General features: G+C 42.3%; 1 protein-coding gene across 3 annotated transcripts; it reads right to left on the bottom strand.

The window, feature by feature from the left end:
* Window positions 1-2,509: 2,509 nt before the first annotated feature.
* On the bottom strand, window positions 2,510-22,449 carry LOC110503031 (sodium- and chloride-dependent GABA transporter 2-like). Of its 3 annotated transcripts, none has more exons than XM_036960770.1 (14): window positions 22,430-22,449; window positions 21,891-22,009; window positions 18,058-18,192; window positions 16,346-16,486; window positions 9,127-9,217; window positions 8,766-8,898; window positions 6,987-7,121; window positions 6,633-6,736; window positions 4,469-4,593; window positions 4,278-4,390; window positions 3,707-3,844; window positions 3,451-3,553; window positions 3,234-3,334; window positions 2,510-3,067 (listed from the first exon to the last, which is right to left on the bottom strand). In XM_036960770.1, the coding sequence occupies exons 1-14, from the start codon at window positions 22,447-22,449 to the stop codon at window positions 2,828-2,830; spliced, it is 1,698 nt and encodes a 565-aa protein (XP_036816665.1). In that variant the 3' UTR covers window positions 2,510-2,827. The 3 variants fall into 3 exon arrangements, with proteins under 3 accessions (XP_036816665.1, XP_036816663.1, XP_036816662.1); XM_036960768.1 differs by lacking the exon at window positions 22,430-22,449 and having other exon boundaries at window positions 2,510-2,688; window positions 2,897-3,067; window positions 21,891-22,228; XM_036960767.1 differs by lacking the exon at window positions 22,430-22,449 and having other exon boundaries at window positions 21,891-22,228.
* Between the last annotated feature and the right edge of the window lie 1,748 nt (window positions 22,450-24,197).

Genomic DNA, 24,197 nt, shown 5'->3' with positions numbered 1-24,197 from the left:
CACATAAACTGGGGAACGTAACATAGCTGGAATGGCCAACACGTATGGTGAGAAAAAGTTAGGACAATTCTCCGTGGCATGTGGCTGAATGGACAACGTCTCTGTCTGGTACCCAGCAAGAATTATTCAGTTGGTGGGCAGTTAGACATTTCTTTAGACACAGTTGAGTAGCCTACAATGCTTACATGAAAATCTAAACTGGCACGCAGATCTTTTGTAAATTGTCACTCATATGAAAAGGGTTGCTGACCCCCTGGAATAGGCTATATAAAGCCTCCCAAGTGGAATGGAACATATGGTGTACTATGCAGCAGCATTGTCTCGTGCACTTCCCACCAAGATGGTTGCCCTGCATTCAGAGATGTTCCTTATAATGTGTGTGCCCGACTCATTCTTGTATATTGCCTGTCTGCATTGTTCTCCAGGGAAGCAAAACATCTGGGTGCTCATTATGTACAAAACAGGCCTACATCCACACTAGAGCTAAATAACTTAGCTATATTTAATGACGTTTTGCCAGCAGGATTGATTTGTTAGAACATCTCGTTTAATTCAGGAAGATGGAGAAGCAAGATAGAGTGAGAGGTAGAAATGCATCATACCAGAGGCAGTTAGGTTCAGGTAGGATTTAAGTATGTAGGCAGAGGATGATGATGAAGTAGGCCTACAGTAAGATTTTTTTTACATTTAACCCAACTAAATAATCATTAATGATTTACATGATCTCAATTACCATTCTGTCACTGGATAACAATCCACATTTGCTATGTAGCCTGTAATTGTTATTGTTTTTTAGGCCAAAATTGGTGAAATTCTCTAAATAGCCATTTTGATACCAATAGGCCTACATGGCGTTAGAAGAAATAAAAGTGCACACTACAGATGGCTATATCAGTCCACTAATACAGGACTGTTATAGGCCCAGTGTACTACTTTTGTCGATTTTTGAATAATATACAGTACCAGCTACTCATTACATTGTTTTCCTTTATTTGTACTATTATTCAACATTGTAAAATAATAGTGACGACATCAAAACTATGAAATAACACATATAGAATCAAGTAGTAACCAAAAAAGTATTAAACGAATCAAAATATATTTTCTTTTAGAGGTTCTTCAAAGCAGCCACCCTTTGCCTTAATGACAGCTTTGCACACTCTTGGCATTCTTTCAACAACCTTCATGACATAGTCACCTGGAATGCGTTTCAATTAACTGGTGTGCCTTGTTAAAGGTTAATTTGTGGGATTTCTTTCCTTCTTAATGCGTTTGAGCCAATCAGTTGTGCTGTGCCATAGTAAGGATGGTATACAGAAGATCACCCTATTTGGTAAAAGACCAAGTTCAAATTATGGCAAGAAAAGCTCAAATAAGCAAAGAAAATCATTACATTCCATTACTTTAAGACATGAAGGTCAGTCACATTTCAAGAAATATGAAGGTTTGTTCAAATCCAGACAATTGTTATCAATCACTATGATTTAACTGGCTCTCATGAGGACCACCACAGGAAAGAAAGACCCAGAGTTACCTCTGCTGCAGAGGATAATTTCATTAGAGTCACGAGCCTCAGAAATTGCAGCCCTTATAAATGCTTCACAGAGTTCAAGTAACAGACACATCTCAACATCCTCTGTTCAGAGGAGACTCATGAATCAGGCCTTCATGGTCGAATTGCTGCAAAGAAACCACTACTAAAGGACACCATTGAGAATAAGAGACTTGATTGTGCCAAGAAACACCAACAATGGAAATTAGACCGGTTGAAATCCGTCCTTTGGTCTGATGAGTCCAAATTTGATATATTTGGCTCCAACCGCTGTGTCTTTGTAAGAGTGGGTGAATGGACGATCTGAGCATGTGCGGTTCCCACCGTGAAGCATGGAGGAGGAGGTGTAATGGTGTGGGGTTGCTTTGCTGATGTCACGTTCAGTGATTTATTTAGAATTCAAGGCACCAGCATGCTACCACAGCATTCTGCAGCAATACACCATCCCACCTGGTTTACGCTTAGTGGGTCTATCATATGTTTTTCAACAGGACAATGACCCAACACACCTCCAGGCTGTGTAAGGGCTATTTTACCAAGGAGGGTGATGGCGTGCTGCATCAGATGACCTGGCCTCCACAATCACCCGAACTCGACCAAATTGAGATGGTTTGGGATGAGTCTGACCGCAGAATGAAGGAAAAGCAGCCAACAAGTGCTCAGGATATGTGGGAACTCCTTCAAGACAGCTGGAAAAGCATTCCTCATGAAGCTGGTTGAGAGAATGCCAAGAGTGTGCAAAGCTGAGAATCAAGGCAAAGGGTGGTTACTTTGAAGAATCCAAAATATGTTTTGATTTGTTTAACGCTTTTTGAGTTGCTACATGATTCCATATGTATTATATCATAGTTTTGATGTCTTCACTATAATTCTACAATTTAGAAAATAGTAAAAATCAGGAACAACCCTTGAATTAGTAGGTGTGTCCCCACTTTGACTGGTAATGTTTATTTTTTATTTGGGGGGGTTCTGCAGCACCCTCAGCACGGTTGTGCTGGTAACAGTAAATTATTACAGTTACAGGTTTTGTGTAATCCTTTACTTGTAACGGATTACATGTAACATCCCAACCCTGATTACATCCCAGCCCTGATCCTGGGAAGGTCATCTGCTGGCCGGCAGATTGCCTGGAGGCGCTGGGGAAGCAAAGAGATATCAATATACGTACAATCAATTAGCAGCAAAAGTATTCTTCAAAATCTATCTCAGAATAGCTCAGAAACACATAGACAAGCTTTATTGATCAGAATGTCATAATTCATTTGATTCATGCATTTAATGCAACAATAAGTCGTTTTTCACACGAGTGCTAATATTCAAGAGAAAATCTGAAATGCCACTGACGTGCCAAAATGTCCCTTGTCCTCGGTACAGTTTGTAGACCATGGTGATGGGAATGAGAGAGAGGGAGGACATAGCCAGGAACCATCCCAGCCCGTAAGCCCACCAGGGGTACACATAGGTGTTGTTGAACTTCAGAGGGCTGTACTTCAGCACCGAGAACACAAAGGTTCCCTGGAAGAGGAAAAAGATGCCCGAAATATGTTGTTTTGTCTTATCTTGTCTTTGTCTTGTCTTGTTTGATATTAACAGCACAAGGTTTTGAAGGCAACTGCATTATGAAATAATATCCATAAATGTAAGTAAAATAATGATGAAAATGCACTTGACTTAAACTCACTGTGCACATAGTAGGGGTGATGTATAGCCAACAGTACTTCACCAGAGAGGAGGGCCTGTAGCCAATCATATCCTCAATGTTGTCACAGAAACGTTCAGCACCTTGGACAGAGACATATAGGGGGTACTCATGAACAGTTCCCTTGTTGTTAAAAGGATAGTTGAAGGAACTATAAGTATGAACTACTATTTACTAAATGTAATTTCCCCATTCATACCATATATCCATCCAATACTGAAAGACTGGCATATGGAGAGGAGTAGCAGAGTGGCACCACTGCACACATAATGATCAAACAGCTGTATGATGTAGAGGCCACCCTGCAGAGAAATAGACATTCATTACAACTACTTTCAAACCTTACTTTATGTTATTGATATGTGTTCTTACAGTATATCAGAGACCCTTCTCTACCTGTTCACACAGCAGAAACTTTTTGAGAGCATGTGTGACCTGTGTCTGGGACCTCTCACCTCTGTGACCATGATGAGTCCGACCAGGCAGCAGCAACAGCAGATGAGCAGCAGCAGTAGCTCCCTCCGGTGGCCCTTTCTGAGGACGTTGGGGTAGACATCCGTTACCGAGGTCATAAGGCTCTCAAGGCCGACAAACTGGGGAACATGACAGAAGAGAGAGAGGGCAGTGTACATGAGAGGGTAAGGTGCATGGAAGAACACAGCAGGACACCGAGGTGGAGGGAGGGTAAGGTGCAGGGAAGAACACAGTAGGCCACCCAGGTGGAGGGAGGGTAAGGTACAGGGAAGAACACAGCAGGACACCAAGGTGGAGGGAGGGAAAGGTGCAGGGAAGAACACAGCAGGACACCCAGGTGGAGGGAGGGTAAGGTACAGGGAAGAACACAGCAGGACACCCAGGTGGAGGGAGGGTAAGGTACAGGGAAGAACACAGCAGGACACCCAGGTGGAGGGAGGGTAAGGTGCAGGAAAGAACACAGCAGGACACCAAGGTGGAGGGAGGGTAAGGTGCCGTGAAGAACCGAGCAGGATACACAGGGTTAGGGTGTGGTGGGTATTGAGCTCTAACCTGGCTGTCCAATCCTAACAGGATGATCATGGTGAAGAAACACACGGCCCAGAACTGAGGACAGGGGAGCAGGGACACTGCCTGTGGGTACACTATGAACACCAGGCCAGGACCTGCAGCAGAGCAGCAAGAAAACAAAACGTTACAGAATACTCTACGTGTACCTCTGTTACACTGCATTAGAGACTTACCTGACTCAGCTACCATAGAGATGTCCACACCCTGTTCTCCAGCCATATAACCCAGGATGGAAAAAATAGCAAAACCAGACAGGAAGCTGGTCCCACTGTTCAACAAGCACAGGTAGAAGGAGTCTCTGCAAGGCACAAAACAGTCTTCAACATACAGTGCATTTGGAAAGTATTCAGAGCCCTTTACTTTTTCCACATTTTGTTGTGTTACAGCCTTATTCTAAAATTGATTAAATAAAAAAATGTTCCTCATCAATCTACACACGATACCAAATAATGACAAGCGAAAAACATTTTTGCAAATGTATGAAAAAACAAACAGGAAATACCTTATTTACATAAGTAGTCAGAACCTTTGCTATGAGACTCGGAAAATGTAGCTATTTCTACAACTTAATTGGTGTCCACATGTGGTAAAATCAATTGTTTGAACATAATATGAAAGGCACACACCTGTCTATATAAGGTCCCAAAGCTGATAGTGCATGTCAAAGCAAAATCCAAGCCATGAGGCCGAAGGAATTGTCTGTAGAGCTCCGAGACACCATTGTGTCGAGACACAGATCTGAAGAAAGGTGTCAAACAATTTCTGCCACATGGAACGGCCCCAAGAACACAGTGGCCTATATCATTCTCAAACGGAAGAAGATGGGAACCTCTAACACTCTTTCTAGAGCTGGCCGCCCGGTCAAACTGAGCAATCGGGGGAGAATAGTCTTGGTCAGGGATGTGACCAAGAACCCGATGGTCACTCTGACAGAGCTCTAGAGTTCCTCTGTGGAGATGGGAGAACCTTCCAGAAGGCCAACCATCTCTGCAGAACTCCACCAATGTTCGAATGACCAGACGGAAGCCACTCCTCAGTAAAAGGCACACGGCAGCCCGCTTGGAGTTTGCCAAAATGAACCTGAAGGACAAGATTCTCTGGTTTGATGAAACCAAGTTTGAACTCTTTGGCCTGAATACCAAGCATCACGTCTAGAGGAAACCTGGCACCATCCCTACGATGAAGCATGGTAGTGCAGCATCATGTTGTGGGGATGTTTTTCAGCGGCAGGTCCTAGGAGACTAGTCAGGGAAAGATAGTTGAGGGAATGATGAACGGAGCAAAAAACAGAGAGATCCTTGATGAAAACCTGCTCCAGAGTGCTCAGGATCTCAGACTGGGGCGAAGGTTCACCTTTCAACAGGACAACAGCCCTAAGCACACAGCCAAGACACTGCAGAAGTGGCTTCGGGACAAAGCTTGGACTAGCCCAGCCAGAGCTTGGACTTTGACCCGATTGAACATCTCTGGGGAGACCTGAAAACAGCTGTGCAGCGACACTCCCCATCCAACCTGACAGAGCTTGAGGATCTGCAGAGGAGAATGGGAGAAACTCCACAAATGCATGTGTCCCAAGCTGGTGGCGTCATATCCAAAAAGACTCAGGCCTAAATGACTGCCAAAGGTGCTTCAACAAGAGTAAAGTGTGCGAATACTTATGGAAATGTACAATTTCATTTTTTTATACATTTACAATAATGTCGAAAAAACAGTTTTTTCTTTGTCATTATGGGTTATTATGTGTAGATTGACGAGGGATTTTTTCATCAGCCATTTTATCAGCCTATAAGGTAACAAAGTGTGGAAAAAGTCAAGGGGTCTGAGTACTTTCCGAATGCACTGTATTAGTTCTCGATTCTCGTTCATATTATGTTTGAATACTCTTTCATATTAGGTCTCAATCCTCTTTTACACACTATTGTAATTGGTGAAGGTCTAAAAATATTCAAATGTAGGGGATTAACATTTAGCCCCAGGTAATGCCTTGTCAGGAGGGCATGTTGTGCCATGACTCTTCTAGGCGTAGCTGAATGAGATAACTATGCATTTAAGGGATTGAATGTATCGCATCCGATCCAGCCGAGCCATCCAAGCCATCCGATCCATCCGAGCCATCCGAGCCATCCGAGCCTTCCGATCCATCCAAGCCATCCAAGCCAGTGTAGATTTTCCTTTCTAAGTGTTCTATTCCTCCATGCTTAATTAACCAGGTGTGCATTTTTTACATCTTCAGACCAGTTAGCACCAGGGAATGAGCCAACTATGCAAGATCTTCACTGTGACAAATGAATACTGTGTATTCTAAATCAAACCCACACCCTAAAACTGAAGACTCACTTGTAACAGTTGTTGTTGTATTTGTTGTAGCTTCCGAGAGAAGTCAGGTATCCCAGGCATATGGCATAAGAAAAAAATACCTGGGTTCCTGCATCCATCCAAACCTTATTGAACACAAATAGGAGTTCAACTCTAGTCATAAACGGAACATTCAAGAATCAAAACAGAAAAGTATTCCGGTAAGATGTGATGAGATTGAAGAAGGACTTAGAGGGAAGGTTTCCTGGACACTGATTGAGCATACTCCTGAAGGATGTGCAATGGAAATGCTCAATTTAAAATGTTTTTTATTCCCGGCCGATGCTCTATCCGTGTCCAGGAAACTGGCTCATAAATTTACCATACACATAATACCTGTGGATCAGCAAGCCGTGTAGCATTGGGATACATGTAGTAGAATATGCCATCTATAGCTCCAGGTAGGGTCACTCCTCGGACGAATAGCACCAGTAGCATGACATAGGGGAACGTTGCCGTGAAGCACGCTGCCTAGGAATAAATAGACAGGTATGACACAGAACAACACAATATTGACATTAGCGGTATTACCATAGCAACTAGCAGGTATTACCATAGCAACTAGCAGGTATTACCGTACCAACGAGCATGTATTACCGTACCAACTAGCATGTATTACCATAGGAACTAGCAGGTATTACTGTACCAACTAGCAGATAATACCGTACCAACTAACAGGTATTACCGTACCAACTAGCAGTTATTATTGTACCAAATAGCATGTATTACCATAGCAACTAGCATGTATTACTGTACCAACTAGCAGGTATTACTGTACCAACTAGCAGGTATTACCGTACCAACTAGCAGGTATTACCATACCAACTAGCAGTTATTATCGTAGCAACTAGCAGGTATACCAAATAGCATGAATTACCATAGCAACTAGCATGTATTACCATAGCAGGTATTACCGTACCAACTAGCAGTTATTATTGTACCAAATAGCATGAATTACCATAGCAAGTAGCATGTATTACCATAGCAACTAGCAGGTATTACTGTACCAACTAGCAGATATTAACGTACCAACTAGCAGTTATTATTGTACCAACTAGCAGGTATTACCGTACCAACTAGCAGCTATTACTGTACCAACTAGCAGGTATTACCGTACCAACTAGCAGTTATTATTGATCCAACTAGTAGGTATACCAAATAGCATGTATTATCATAGCAACTAGCATGTATTACCATACCAACTAGCAGGTATTACCGTACCAACTAGGAAGTATTACCATACCAACTAGCATATTACCATACCAAGTAGTACTATTACGATACCAATGTTGTGGAAATGCTTACACAGGGACACTCAAAGTCAATCTTAAGTTAATCATTGTTTATTGTCAGCATGCTGGAGAGGTTCCAACAAACTTGATGCACCATAGTGAACATCAGCCAGGAGCTCTCACGGGGCAGTCCAGTTTAGTTCCCTTATATACTGGTTACAGACATGTTACATAGGCACAGTTCATAGGGTTGGTTCTGGCAAGTGTCTGGCACCGTCTCATATCTTAACTTAAAAGAACATCTTCTGGGCATTCTGACAAATAGTCTTAAGGAGGAGGTGTATTTACCGGGCACAGGCAGGAGCCAAGGACTGTTTACGACACCAAAGACAATATGCTCAAAGTAAAAATGTCCTTAACACCATCTAGCAGGTATTACCATACCAACTAGCAACTATTACCAACTATCAGGTTGATGTTTATTTTCGTGAGTCTAGTCCTGGAGGGAGAACTGAGTGATTTCCCCTTAGATAAGCCAGCTGCAAAGTCAAATATTTTCTATATTGAACAAGTTTATTAATTTAAGGTTAGGGTTAGCAGTGTGGTTAAGGTTAGGCTTAAGGTTGGGTTAGGTTTGGTTTAAAATTTGATGACTTGTGGCTGTGCTAGCTAGTGTCCACTCTGCAGAGCTGCGTCCAGGAAAAGATTCATGATGAATAACTCTGACCTGCTACCAACTATGGATCCATACATCTCACCAAGTAGGGTATAGCTACAGCAAATATTACACCTCTGTTTTTTGTTGTTGTTGATTTTCTTTTCTTTTTTAACCTTTGATTTAAAGATTGATTGAGATTGGAACGATGCATGTGTTCAGTCTCACCTTTCCTGTAGACCTCACTCCTTTCCAGATACAGAAGTAGCAGATGGCCCAGGACAGCAGAAGGCACAGGGCCAGCTCCCATCTAATGCCTCCAAGTGATTCTATTCCATCCGATATCCGCAGCACTCGCCGCCTGTGAGGAGAAAAGGTAGACACTGCAAAACATTTCGTCACCAAAATAAAATGTATCTGATATAAATATATTGTAGCCTATTGTAATTTATTGTATGCACTAATTATTTCAACATTGTTACAGTACCCTTTAAAAAAGAAAATAAGACTATCTGATTAATTTGAGGCAAGAATATAATCATGAAAGATGTCATGGTTAAAAACACAGCATTATTATAGAATTACTTACTGCCAAAACTCTACAACTGAAGATGACGTATTCAGGAGAGGAACAGTCCAATTGCTGGTTACATTATTGGTACCAAATGTGACACAAGCATCTGAAATACATCGAAGTCTATTTGTAGCAAGTTAAAAGTTGACAGTTTGGTACCAAATGTGAGGCAAGGATCTGAAATATATGGAAGTTGAGTTGAAGCAGGTAAAAAATACAAAAAAAGGGGGGTTCTACTAAGCTAACATATGGAATTGTTTTTAAGATGGTCATACCATGGATCATTTAGATATTTTATTTTAAACTGTATGACCCCTGTAGGTATGAAAAAATATATTTTAAAGTTATTTGATAAAATATTGATTTTGGCCTTGAATAACATATTCATAAATACACTGTATGTGTCATGGACTCCAGGCAATCACAGATTATAAAAGGAAAGCCAGCCAAGTTGTGTACACCGACATCTTACTCCCGGACAAGCTAAGCACCTTCTTCGCTCGCTTTGATGACGACATAGGTCACTCTAGAGGACTGTGAGCTCTCCTTCTCCGCGGCCGATGTGAATAAGACTTTTAAGCGTGTTAACCCTCCCAAGGCTGCCGGCCCAGACGGCATCCCTAGCCGTGTCCTCAGAGCATGCACAGACCAGCTGGCTGGAGTGTTTACGGACATATTTAATCTCGCCCTATCCCAGTCTGCTGTCTCCACTTGCTTCAAGATGTCCACCATTGTCCTTTGCCCAATAAAGTGAAGGTAACTGGTGGGACTGATTAAAAACAATGACGAGACAGCCTACAGGGAGGAGGTGAGGTCACTGGTGGAGTGGAGCCAGGAAAATAGCCTAACCCTCAACGCCAACAAAATGAAAAAGCTGATTGGGGACTTCAGGAGACAGCAGAGGGAGCACGCCCTCATCCACATCGATGGGGCCACAGTGGAGAAGGTGAAAACCTTCAAGTTCTTCGGCTAATACATCACAAACAATCTGAAAATGGTCCACCCACACAAACAATGTGGTGAAGAAAGTGCTAAAGAAATTCAGCTTGGCACCTAAGACCCTCACCATTGAGAGCATCCTGTCGGGCTGTTTCGCCACCTGGTACGGCAACTGCACTGTCCGCAACCGCAGGGCTCTCCAGAGGGTGGTGCGGTCAGCACAACGCATCAGTGGGATTACACTGACTGCCCTTCAAGACATCTTCAGCACCCGGTGTCACAGGAAGGCCAAAATCATCAAGGACTTTAGCCAGACGAGCCACGGTCTACTCACCCCGCTATTATCCTGATGGCAAGGTCAGCTCAGGTGCTTCAAAGCTGGGACCGAGACACTGAAAAACAGCTCCTATCTCAAGTTCATCAGACTTTTAAATAGCCATCACTAGCCGGCCTCCACCCAATACCCGGCCACGTGTCATGTAATAATCTTCCCAGCGTGAAATAGTTCCCAATAGTTGTGATTGTGACGTCATGTTGTAAAGATTTTCACAGCGTGAAACTGGTCCTAGTCAATAATTGCATGCATGTCTGTGTGGATGGCTGAGCTCCTGCAGATGTTTCTCTCACATCCCCTCGCCCTTGATTTAACTAATTATTTAACTAACTAACATACTGTATGCACTGTCAATCAAAAACGTAGCGGCCAAGTCTTTGCAATCATAAAAAATCTCTCCTCACATCAACCCTGAGCACTTTGACGCATGAGTCCGGGTGTTTATATGCTGACCTCACGCCTCAACAATCTTCTGATTGGACAGTGTCAAAACTTCTGACCACCATTGATTGGCAGATGTGTGAAGCAAATGCGCGTGCCCAAAGAAAAGTTTTTAGAGGTCGAGGGAGGGTGTGAGAGAAACATCTGCACGAGCTCAGCCATCCACATGAAGAGACGAGCTCGGCCATCCACATAAAGAGACGAGCTCGGCCATCCACAAAAAGAGACGAGATCAGCAATCCACATAAAGAGACGAGATCAGCCATCCACAAAAAGAGACGAGCTCGGCCATCCACATGAAGAGACGAGCTCAGCCATCCACAAAAAGAGACGAGCTAGGCCATCCACATGAAGAGACGAGCTCGGCCATCCACATAAAGAGACGAGCTCAGCCATCCACAAAAAGAGACGAGCTAGGCCATCCACATGAAGAGACGAGCTCGGCCATCCACATGAAGAGACGAGCTCGGCCATCCACATGAAGAGACGAGCTCGGCCATCCACATGAAGAGACGAGCTCGGCCATCCACATAAAGAGATGAGCTCGGCCATCCACATAAAGAGACGAGCTCGGCCATCCACAAAAAGAGACGAGCTCGGCCATCCACATGAAGAGACGAGCTCGGCCATCCACATAAAGAGGTGAGCTCAGCCATCCACAAAAAGAGACGAGCTCGGCCATCCACATAAAGAGATGAGCTCAGCCATCCACATAAAGAGACGAGCTCGGCCATCCACATAAAGAGACGAGCTTAGAGCTCAGCCATCCACATAAAGAGACAAGCTCGGCCATCCACATAAAGAGACGAGATCAGCCATCCACATAAGGAGACGAGCTTAGAGCTCAGCCATCCACATAAAGAGACGAGCTTAGAGCTCAGCCATCCACATAAAGAGACGAGCTTAGAGCTCAGCCATCCACATAAAGAGACGAGCTTAGAGCTCAGCCATCCACATAAAGAGACGAGCTTAGAGCTCAGCCATCCACATAAAGAGACGAGCTTAGAGCTCAGCCATCCACATAAAGAGACGAGCTCGGCCATCCACATAAAGAGACGAGCTTAGAGCTCAGCCATCCACATAAAGAGACGAGCTCGGCCATCCACATAAAGAGACGAGCTCGGCCATCCACATAAAGAGACGAGATCAGCCATCCACATAAGGAGACGAGCTCAGCCATCCAAATAAATAAACAAACAAACAAACAAACAAACTCGGCCATCCACATAAAGAGACGAGCTCAGCCATCCACATAAAGAGCACGGCCTTCCACATAAAGAGACTAGCTCAGCCATCCACATAAAGAGACGAGCTCAGCCATCCACATAAAGAGACGAGCTCAGCCATCCACATAAAGAGACGAGCTCAGCCATCCACATAAAGAGCTCGGCCATCCACATAAAGAGCTCAGCCATCCACATAAAGAGGCGAGATCAGCCATCCACATAAAGAGACGAGATCAGCCATCCACATAAAGAGGCGAGATCAGCCATCCACATAAAGAGATGAGCTCAGCCATCCACATAAAGAGGCGAGATCAGCCATCCACATAAAGAGACGAGATCAGCCATCCAAATAAATAAACAAAACAAACAAACTCGGCCATCCACATAAAGAGACGAGCTCAGCCATCCACATAAAGAGCTCGGCCATCCACATAAAGAGCTCCGCCATCCACATAAAGAGCTCAGCCATCCACATAAAGAGGCGAGATCAGCCATCCACATAAGGAGATGAGCTCAGCCATCCAAATAAATAAACAAACAAACTCGGCCATCCACATAAAGAGCTCCGCCATCCATATAAAGAGACGAGCTCAGCCATCCACATAAAGAGGCGAGATCAGCCATCTACATAAACAGACGAACTCGGCCATCCACATAAAGAGACAAGCTCGGCCATCCACATAAAGAGATGCACGTGAAATGATTGAACTGGGAACATTTTCATGTTTGGAAAAATGTTATATAATATAAAATCACATATAATTTGATTTTCTGGATTTTTGTTTTAGATTCCCTCTCTCACAGTTGAAGTGTACCTATGATACAAATGACAGACCTCTACATATCCAGGTGTTAGAATGGCCAAGTCAATGTCCAGACCTGAATCCAATCGAGAATCTGTGGAAAGAGCTGAAAACTGCTGTTCACAAATGCTCTCCATCCAACCTCACTGAGCTCGAGCTGTTTTGCAAGGAGGAATGGGAAAAAATGTCAATCTCTCGATTTGCAAAACTGATAGAGACATACCCTAAGCGACTTACAGCTGTAATCGCAGCAAAAGGTGGCGCTACAAAGTATTAACTTAAGGGGGCTGAATAATTTTGCACGTCCAATTTTTCAGTTTTTGATTTGTTAAAAAAGTTTGAAATATCCAATAAATGTCGTTCCGCTTCATGATTGTGTCCCACTTGTTGTTGATTCTTCACAAAAAAATACAGTTTTATATCTTTATGTTTGAAGCCTGAAATGTGGCAAAAGGTCGCAAAGTTCAAGGGGGCCGAATACTTTCGCAAGGCGCTGTGTGTATATATATATATATATATATATATATATATATATATATATATGTGTGTGTGTGTGTGTGTGTGTGTGTGTGTGTATATACACACACACACACACACACACACACACACACACACACAACCAGTCAAAAGTTTTATAACACCTACTAATGCAAGGATGTTTCTTTATTTGTACTTTTCTCTAAATTGTAGAATAATAGTGTAGACATCAAAACTATGACATAACATATATGGAATCATGTAGTAACCAAAAAGTGTTAAACAAATAAAAATATATGAGGTTGGGTGATTGTGGAGGCCAGGCCATCTGATGCAGCACCCCATCACTCTCTTTCTTGGTCAAATAGCCCTTACACACCCTGGAGGTGTGTTGGGTCATTGTCCTGCTGAAAAAAAGATGATAGTCCCACTACGCGCAAACCAGATGGGATGGCGTATCGCTGCAGACTGCTGTGGTAGCCATGCTGGTTAAGTGTGCCTTGAATTCTAAATAAATCACTGCCAGTGTCACCAGAAAAGCACCCCAACACCATCACACCTCCTCCTCCATGCTTCATGGTGGGAACAACACATGCAGAGGTAATCTGTTCACCTACACTGCGTCTCACAAAGACATGGCGGTTTGAACCAAATATCTCACATTTTGACTCATAAGAGCAAAGGACAGATGTCGAACGGTCTAATGTCCGTAGTTCGTGTTTCTTGGCCCATGCAATTATCTTCTTCTCAATGGTGTCCTTTAGTGGTGGTTTCCTTGCATCACAAAAAAAAAAAAATAGACAAATGTGGAAGGCTGACAGCTGGATCTGGTGGATTGAGACGCAGCCAATGCAAAAAACAAAAAACACATAACTAACTTAAACTGAATGATTTAAATGGGGATTGTTTAATTATAGTACTCAGATTGACAGCTTCAAGTGGATTTGCAACATACTATCTTAATCCTCGCAAAGTAATTGACTCAAAAGCAAAATGTACACGAGTTAAATGTACAACACTATGTTTAACGCTTGTCTACTTTTCAAAAAGAGAATACATTTGAATGTACTTAGTTTTATCTGAACTTATTTTCAAGGACTAGTATAAGATGTGGGTGTGTGTGAGACAAGGCTGTGACAGCCTGCAATGGCCAGCTCCGATACTATTCTCATGGTTCAGTCTTTTCCAGACCGTCAGAAGAGCCTTGCGCTAACACACTGACTGCTCATGATCTCCCCTCACGGAACAACCTGCAAACATTTAGACATTTCTGTCTTTGAATTGCAGTGGTGGATGTTATTTATTATCAGCACTGTGCTTTGTAACATAAAGTTGTAGTCGGAAGTTTACATACACTTAGGTTGGAGTCAAAAAACTTGATTTTCAACCACTCAAATTTCTTGTTAACTAACTATAGTTTTGTCAAGTCGGTTAGGACATCTACTTTGTGCATGACAAGCATTTTTTCCAACAAGGCAGATTATTTCATTTAAAATTCACTATATCACAATTCCAGTGGGTCAGAAATTTGACTGTGACTGTGCCTTTAAACAGCTTGGAAAATTCCAGGAAATGACGTCATGACTTTAGAAGCATCTGAGTAGCTAATTGGCATAATTTGAGTCAATTGGAGGTGTACCTGTGGATGTATTTCAAGGTCTAACATCAAACCCAGTGCCTCTTTGCTTGACATCATGGGACAATCAAAAGAAATCAGCCAATACCTCAAAAAAAAAGTAGACATCCACAAGTCTGGTTCATCCTTGGGAGCAATTTCCAAATGCCTGAAGGTACCACGTTCATCTGTACAAACAATAGAACGCAAGCATAAACATCGTCGGACCACGCAGCCATCAAAAGGCTCACAGCCGTTAAACCGCTTATGTCTCTTAGAGAAGAACGGACTTTGGTGCGAAAAGTGCAAATCAATCCCAGAACAACAGCAAAGGACCTTGTGAAGATGCTGGAGGAAACAGGTACAAAAGTACCTATATCCACAGTAAAACGAGTCCTATATCGACGTAACCTGAAAGGCCGCTCAGCAAGGAAGAAGACACTGCTACAAACCCTCCATAAAAAAGCCAGACTACGGTTTGCAACTGCACATGGGGACAAAGATTGTACTTTTTGGAGAAATGTCTTCTGGTCTGATGAAACAAAAATAGAATGGTTTGACCATATTGACCATCGTTATGTTTGGAGGAAAACGGGGGAGGCTTGCAAGCCGAAGAACACCATCCCAACCGGGAAGCACGGTGGTGGCAGCATCATGTTGTGTTTTTTTTTTGCTGCTCGAGGGACTGGTACACTTCACAAAATAAATGGCTTCATGAGGAAGAAAATTATGTGGATATATTAAAGCAACATCACAAGACGTCAGTCAGGAAGTTAAAGCTTGTTCGCAAATCGGTCTTCCAAATAGACAATGTCCCCAAGCATACTTCCAATGTGGCAAAATGGCTTAAGGACAACAAAATCAAGGTATTGGAGTGGCCATCACAAAGCCCTGACCTCAATACAATAGAAAATGTGTGGGCACAACTGAGAAAGCGTGTGCTTTTGTCAGGAGGACTGTGCCCAAATTCACCCAATTTATTGTGGGAAGCTTGTGGAGGGCTACCCAAAATGTTTGACCCAAGTTTAAAAGCTTGTGTCAAACAAATGCTAACTGAGTGTATGAAAACTTCTCACCCACTGGGAATGTGATGAAAGAAATAAAAGTTGAAATAAATAATTCTCTCTGCTATTACTCTGACATTTTACATTCTTAAAATAAAGTGCTAATCCCAACGGACCTAAAACAGGGATTTTTTTACTAGGATTAAATGTCAGGAATTGTGAAAAACGCAGTTTAAATGTATTTGGCTAAGGTATATATAAACCTCCCACTTCAACTGTAACTAAGCTACAGAGGTAGTAGCTCCTGAAGGGAATATTGTAACCCATTAGCCACCAATGTACTAACTCATGAAATTGCCACAAAGTTTCAGTTCAGCCACCAATTTTGTAAATACCTGTGTTCCAGTCATTATTACAGTTGGCCCATGGCAGGTCAACAGTGAAGGATGAAAACAGGTAGTGGAAAGCCCAGGCCAGGATCACAATGTAGGTCATACATCCATATATAGTGATCACCTGGGCGGCGTAGCCCAATCCTGATGAAGACAAGAACAGAAGCATAGCAGCATGCTCATAAAACCTAACAGGATATATTTTGGAAAATTAATGTGGCCCTATGTTACTGCATATTCATTAAGGTCACTCAGCACTTGTTTGTTTTGCAGAACTCATATAGAAATGAATAAATGTGTCTCAGCACGGTTAAGGAACACCCTTCCTTGGGGCTTATAAAGTGAAGTGCTGCCTTTAGAGTAGAACTGAAAGTTTTCATTGCAGTGTGATTTATTTTACTTCACCAATGTTACAACTTTACAATCTGATGTAGTTAGCATAATGTTTAGACCAGGCTAGACAACATCTGCATTAAGACATCTGATAGATAAGATATGTGTGAAGCAATGATAAAAGCTCTCTCCGCGAGAGAGTTTGTCACAATAACAATGTACCCTTGTGCACAGAACTGTACAGCAGTGGAGGCTCCTTAGAGGAGGAAGGGGAGGACCATCCTCCTCAGTGAATTCACTTTTTTTTTTGCTAAAATCATACATCTAAATATATTAAAATGTCACCAAATAACTGATTGACACAATGTTTTGTAATGAACGTGTACAGTAGACTCAACAGCACTCAGTAGGGTAGCATCATGGTGAAGCTGGAGGACAGCTAGTTTCCATCTTCCTCTTGTTACATTTACTTCAATATGAAACCTAAGAGGCTTATGGTTCTCAACCCCTTCCATAGATTTACACAGTAATTATGACAACTTCTAGAGGATGTCCTCCAAACTGTCAGCATGAACTGACATGTTGATCCATCCAAAGGATCAGAGAACAAATCTAGTAATGAAAACATAAGCTACAGCCAGCTAGCACTGCAGTGCATAACATGTGGTAAGTAGTTGACTTACAGAAAGAGAAAGACAATAGTTGAACAGTTTTAAACAAATTAATTCATTCAAAAATGAAAGAAAAGCAAGATAGAAAGATACAGAGAGAGATAGATATTTCATTGTATTGTTTTCACTTTCACTTAGCTAGCGAATGAAGCTAGCTAGTTTAGCATACTCAAACAGAGAAGGATGCTATGTTCCCTAGCTGGCCATGGCTTTCCAACATTGGAACTCTTCCAAGTCAAGGTAAGCTTTTGGTTGTATTAATTTATTGGACAGGGGCCCGCCAGTGTAACTGCTAAACTGCTTTCTGACTGTAGACTGTACTTCATGATTGTAGCGGGTTTACTAATGCATCAGTTCTAGTAGTTCTAGTTGACTATGACGTGACAAAGATGTAGGCTGTGTGTAGCGGTTAGCATCATGATGAGAAGGTTTTGCTAGTCACAGACAGCTGATGTGTGGTGCACTTAAGTCCACAAGCAACCTCATGCTGGCTATAGTTAAAATTTGACTATCATGTAGTAGGCTAAACCTATCGATATTACATGGAACTGGGTGAATGGAATATGAATGACAGTCATCCAATATGCTGTAATAGAAATAAGAACATGCTCATAAAAAATATTGTCCTCCCTCATCTTAAACGGCACCGAACATCCCTGCTGTACATCTATACTCAACACAGAGATCACTATGTAATTCAATTATCCTCACCTTCAAACAGCGGGCAGATCTTCCTCCAGCAGGTGATGCCCCCCTGGCTGGTGTACTGTCCAAGAGCCGTCTCCAGGATGAACAGAGGGATGCCACAGGTCACCAGGTACAGGATATACGGGATGAAGAAGGCACCTGCAGAACAGGCAGGATTCACAAAAAGTAGGCCTCTGTTCACTTTAACCATATGTTGACTTTTGGGGGCCAGTGTGACAGGTTAGGTTTATTGGAAATAATTGACCTACAATAGAGGCAGATAGGAAACAGGAGACAAAAGGGCTGTGAGACAGAGGTTTAATCCTAGACACATGAAAAGTGGGATGTACACGGAGTGTGCGGGGCAACAGAAAATGAACAGCAGAGGGGCTAAGGATTTTAGAGATGGGTAAAGGACAGATGAAATGTGGGGAAAGTTTACTGGACTCCACCCGGATGGGCGATTACTTATTCTAGGAAGGAGATAGTGGAGCGATGGAATTCACATTTCTTCACTTTAATGTAAAGCTGGTTCTCCAGGAGACGCTGAAGGACCTGTCAGACATGCTCTTGAGCTGAATGGGAAAAGACAAGGATGTCGTCGAGGTAGATAAACACGAACATGTTAAGCATGTCCCAGAGCACATTGTTGACCAGGGCCCGGAACACAGCATTGGTCCGAATGGCATAACCAAGTACACATAGCTTTTAACACGTTTAGCGGGTACTGTCTTTCACTCGTCTCCTTCCCGTATCCGAACCAGATGGTAAGCATTTCGGATGGTCCAACTAAGTGAAGATGGTTGCTCCCTGAAGAGGTTTGAAATTCCAGGAGATGAGTGGTAGAGGGTAACGTTTTTTAACCGTGATGTCATTAAGGCTCCAGTAGTTGATACACAGGCACATGGTTTTGTCCTTCTTCTCCACAAAAAATAACCATGCGCTGGTTGGAGAGGCAGATGGACAAACACTCCCTGCAGCGAGAGAGGCCTCAATGTACTCCTCCATAGACTTGGTCTCCGGACCCGACAGGGAGTAAAACCGCCCCCGAGGTGATGTAGTGCCCGGAAGAAGGTCAATGGTGCAGTTGGATGGTCGATACAAAAGGAGGGACATAGTGTGGGCGTTGTTGAAGACCTCCCAGAGGTCCAGGTACTTCACGGGAATGGCGGATAGATCCAAAGCTTCTCCCAAGTCTGCAGGAAGATGTCCCGGGAAGGCAGTGTGTAAGGTCCGTAAGGTTGGCACAATCCCAAAATGTTTTGCATGTCAGCATTCAAGTTTTCAAGATATGTAACTTTCAAAAAACATCAATCATCCACATACAGTACCAGGCAAATGTTTGGACACACCTACTCGTTCCAGGGATTTTCTTTATTTTTACTATTTTCTACATTGTAGAATAAAAGTGAAGACATCAAAACTATGAAATGACACATATGGAATCGTGTAGTAACTAAAAAAGTGTTAAACAAATGAAATTATATATTTGGAGATTCTTAAAAGTAGCCACCCTTTGCCTTGATTACAGCTTTGATCACTCTTGGCATTCTCTCAACCATCTTCATGAGGTAGTCACCTGGAATGCTTTTCAATTAACAGGTGCCTTGTTAAAAGTTAATGTGTGGAACTTCTGTCCTTCTTAATGCGTTTGAGCCAATCAGTTGTGTTGTGAAAAGGTAGGAGTAGTTCACAGAACATAGCCATATTTACTTTCCTCATCCAAACGCTCCTTTCTGTCCGACGTAGAATTCAATGCAATTCAATGTCAGGTTTCCAGGCAAGTGTCGATACTGATAGGATCGAAAAAAAGGGAGCGCTGCTCTTGGGTCAGCTTTCTCCATTTTAAAACTTTCCTTAACATTATAAATTATTTCACAATTCTGAAGAGGGATCAGCTTCTAGTGATTTTTGACCACCTAAGGCTGCAAATATTAAGGAGGCTTATTCATCATTGCGCACAATGGGCTTCACGTCATGGAAGCCTACGTGAAGCAAATACAACTCAATTGATTGAACATGAAATGTATGTCAATATGATTGAAATGGGCCTGTAGCCTACTGTTTATATTTGAATGTAGGCATCTCGGTCTTCATTTGCAGCATCTTTTTATACGTCACTTATTTGTAATCAAAGACATTTGCAATGTTGTATTTGTAGTCAACTTTGTTCTGAAGTCATTGCCGGTCAAATAGAGAATGATACACAATGTTTAGCGGAGATCTTCTGTGTATACATTTACCTAATGACGTACTTAGCTGTTCTCAGTGGTGGAAAAAAGTACCTAATTGTCATATTTGAGTAAATGTAAATATACTTTAATAGAAAATGACTAAAGTAAAAGTGACAGTCTCCCAGTAAAATACCAGTCACGTGTGCCCCCTCTCTGGCCTCTAGGTCACCAGGTTGCTCGTTCATGGTGTACACCGGTCACCAGCGTTACAGCATTTGCACCTAATGACACTCACCTGGACACCATCACCTCCTTGATTACCTGCCCTTTATGTAACTCCCTTTGGTTTCTTCCCCAGTCGTCATTGTCTCTGTATCTGTGTCTGCGCTTCTTGTTTTGTTCATTCATTTATTAAATGTATTCAACTCCCTGAATTTGCTTCCCGACTCTGTGTATATCGTTACAATCGCTTGAGTAAAAGTCTAAAAGTTTTTGATTTTTTAAATATACATAAGTATCAAAAGTAAATGCAATTGCTAAAATATACTTAAGTATTCAAATTCTTTATTTTGAGCAATCCAGACGGCACCCTTTTCTTGTATTTAAAATGTATGGAGAGCCAGGGTCACATTTCAACACTCAGACATAATTTACAAACAAAACGTGTGTTTAGTGAGCCTGCCAGATCATAAGTGATAGGGATGACCAATGATGTTATCTTGATTGTTTGAATGGACCATGTTCCTGTCCTGTCCAAAATATAACCAGTATTTTTGGGTGTCAGGGAATTCATGTAATGAAAAGTATATTATTTTCTTTAGGAGTGTAGTAAAGTAAAAGTTTTTTTACTTCAAAACTTTACAACAATGGCTGTTCTACAAGTGGTCTGAGGCAGGCATTTAGATTTTGAGTGTTTTTAAGTGCGACGTTAGATGCTTCTACGAAGGTTCTAACGATGAACTTAGCCTTATTAAGATGCTTTTGGGAAACCTTTCTGACTGAATTGAAACATCTCAATTTCAGTTGAGATTAGTTTGATTGATCCTGTGCAGTTGTAAATCAAGCAAATTCAACTTATTTGAGAAACTGTGAATCGTGCAAGGGTTCCAGTATTAAACTGACCCATAAATATATTTTGGAAGTCCTAAAGAAGATTTAGGATGTTCTAAATAACTTTAAAAGGGACCGAACTGAAAAGAGTTCAAACTCCTCCATCATAAACAGAACACGCTTCTATGGCTTCGTCTACACAGGCACAATTCAGATTTTTTCCCCCCCACTAATTGGTATTTTGTCCAATCACACAAGATCTTTTCACATCAGATCTTTTTAAGAGCTGATCTGATTGGTCAAAAGACCAATTAGTGAAAATAATGCTGAGAATTGGGATGCCTGTGTAAACGCAGCCTCAGAGGTACAGGGTAGCCTAGTGGTTAGAGAGTTGGACTAGGAACTAGGAACCGGAAGGTTGCAAGTCCAAACCCCCGAGCTGACAAGGTACTAATCTGTCGTTCTGCCCCTGAACAGGCAGTTAACCCACTGTTCCTAGGCCGTCATTGAAAATAAGAATTTGTTCTTAACTGACTTGCCTGGTTAAATAAAGGTAAAATTAAAAAAAAAAAAAAAAAAAACATGTATGCACATATTTCACCAACAAGCAAAAAGGAGACTTTGTTGACTCACCCCCACCATTCTTGTAACAAAGATATGGAAACCTCCATATATTTCCAAGTCCAATAATAGCACCAGCCACAGTTAGAATGAACTCCATTTTACTATCCCACTGGCCACGCTCCTTGACCCTCTGTTGGGTGTAATGCACGGATCCTGGGAGAAGCTCGTGTCTGCCTACGGAGAGAGGAGCTGCCATCCTGCCAGTAAGAGAGGGTCCGGAGCCAAGAGCTGCGTGTGGAGTCTGTTGAGTTCCTGCCTGGAGATCAGTTGTTGGTGCAATGGACTGCTCCTGTTGGAGCTTTTATGGATATCAGCACTGTCAAGATGGGGTGGTGGTAGCCTCAAGGTCAGAGAGGCGGAACGTTTCCAACCTCTGAGCTGCCTGCTCTAAAATCTGTCAGCCAGAGGGTTACCGGCTTCAGCATCCAATATAATTCATACTGCCGTTGTGCCCTTGAGAAAGGCACATTATATCTAAATGGTGTTAACACCCGTGTGGGCTCTTGAACTCTCTCTTCAAAGTTCTTTTCAACTTTCCCTTACGGTACTTGTCGACTATCGGTCTCATGACGGTATTTAGTCTGAGATAGAGTTTACAATCCGCTTTGGGCTGCATTTCCAAACAACCCGACTCCTCTGAGAAGACCGGACCCCGGCGCAACCGGACCGCAGTTAGCCTCATATTGAGAAGAGGGTGCTTACATTATATCTTAGCCTTGGGCAGCCACACTAGCAGAACAGAACATTGGGCGCATCCTACTATTGTACAACAAGTCCTTCCATATAGAGATGAGGTTCAGGAGCTCTTGGATGACAAAGGAAATAAGTATATTTATTGTTACAGTAAAAAACGGAAAGCGGGAGTGGTGGCAGTGCTACCTTTCCCCAGACATCACAACGTCCCATGTACTGACGTCGTTAGTTCTCTGTGTATCATCATACTGTACATGGAGCCCACAGGACCACTTATATGGATATTTCACCTAAATTACGGGTGAACAAAACCAAAGCATGGACTGCTTACAGGGTAAAGCAACATTTTATAAAAGGTTAAAAGGCTAGATTGGCAGTGATGATAATCAACTTTTGGTATAGTCACCCCACAATATTTACAAAAATGGAAATAATTGATTCATTGGCTGGTGATATAAAACAATTTTAACAGCATTACAAAAGAGTATTACAAAAGACCTTGTTCAGATCAGATGAGTTTGAAGACAACTGTAATGACAGCTCAACAACATAATTTCACACCCTTCCACTTACATCATATACAGTTTAAGTCAGACGTTTAGATACACCTTAGCCAAAAAGATTTAAACTCAGTTCATAATTCCCAACATTTAATCCTAGTAAAAATTCCCTGTCTTTAAAAAAAATATTATTCTTCTTCTTATTATTATTATTTCACCTTTATTTAACCAGGTAGGCTAGTTGAGAACAAGTTCTCATTTGCAACTGCGACCTGGTCAAGATAAAGCGTAGCAATTCGACACATACAACAACACAGAGTTACACATGGAGTAAAAGAAACATACAGTCAATAATACAGTAGAAAAAAAAAGTCTATATACAGTGTGTGCAAATGAGGTAAGTTAAGGAAATAAATAGGCCATGGTGGCGAAGTAATTACAATATAGCAATTAAACACTGAAATGGTAGATCGGCAGAAGATGAATGTGCATTTAGATACTGGGGTGCAAAGGAGCAAAATAAATAAACAAATACCAGTATGGTGATGAGATAGGTAGATGGGCTGTTTACAGATAGGCTAAGTACAGGTGCAGTGATCTGTAAACTGCTCTGACAGCAGGTGCTTAAAACTAGTGAGGGAGATGTGAGTCTCCAGCTTCAGAGATTTTTGCAATTCGTTCCAGTCATGGGCAGCAGAGAACTGGAAGAAAGATGACCAAAGGAGGAATTGGCTTTGGGGGTGACCAGTGAGATATACCTTCTGGAGTGGGTGCTACTATGGTGACCAGTGAGCTAAGATAAGGCGGGGCTTTACCTAGCAGAGCCTTGTAGATAACCTGTAGCCAGTGGGTTTGGCGACGAGTATGAAGCGAGGGCCAACCAACGAGAGCGTACAGGTCGCAATGGTGGGTAGTGTATGGGGCTTTGGTGTCAAAACGGTTGGCACTGTGATAGACTGCATCCAGTTTGTTGAGTAGAGTGTTGGAGGCTATTTTATAGATGACATCACCGAAGTCGAGGATCGGTAGGATGGTCAGTTTTACGAGGGTATGTTTGGCAGCATGAGTGAAGGATGCTTTGTTGCGATATAGGAAGCCGATTAGGTCTTAGGTCAGTTAGGAT

This window comes from Oncorhynchus mykiss, chromosome 23, assembly GCF_013265735.2.
Source record: "Oncorhynchus mykiss isolate Arlee chromosome 23, USDA_OmykA_1.1, whole genome shotgun sequence".
Lineage (NCBI taxonomy): Eukaryota > Metazoa > Chordata > Actinopteri > Salmoniformes > Salmonidae > Oncorhynchus > Oncorhynchus mykiss.
This window is presented reverse-complemented; position numbering and strand designations above follow the sequence as displayed.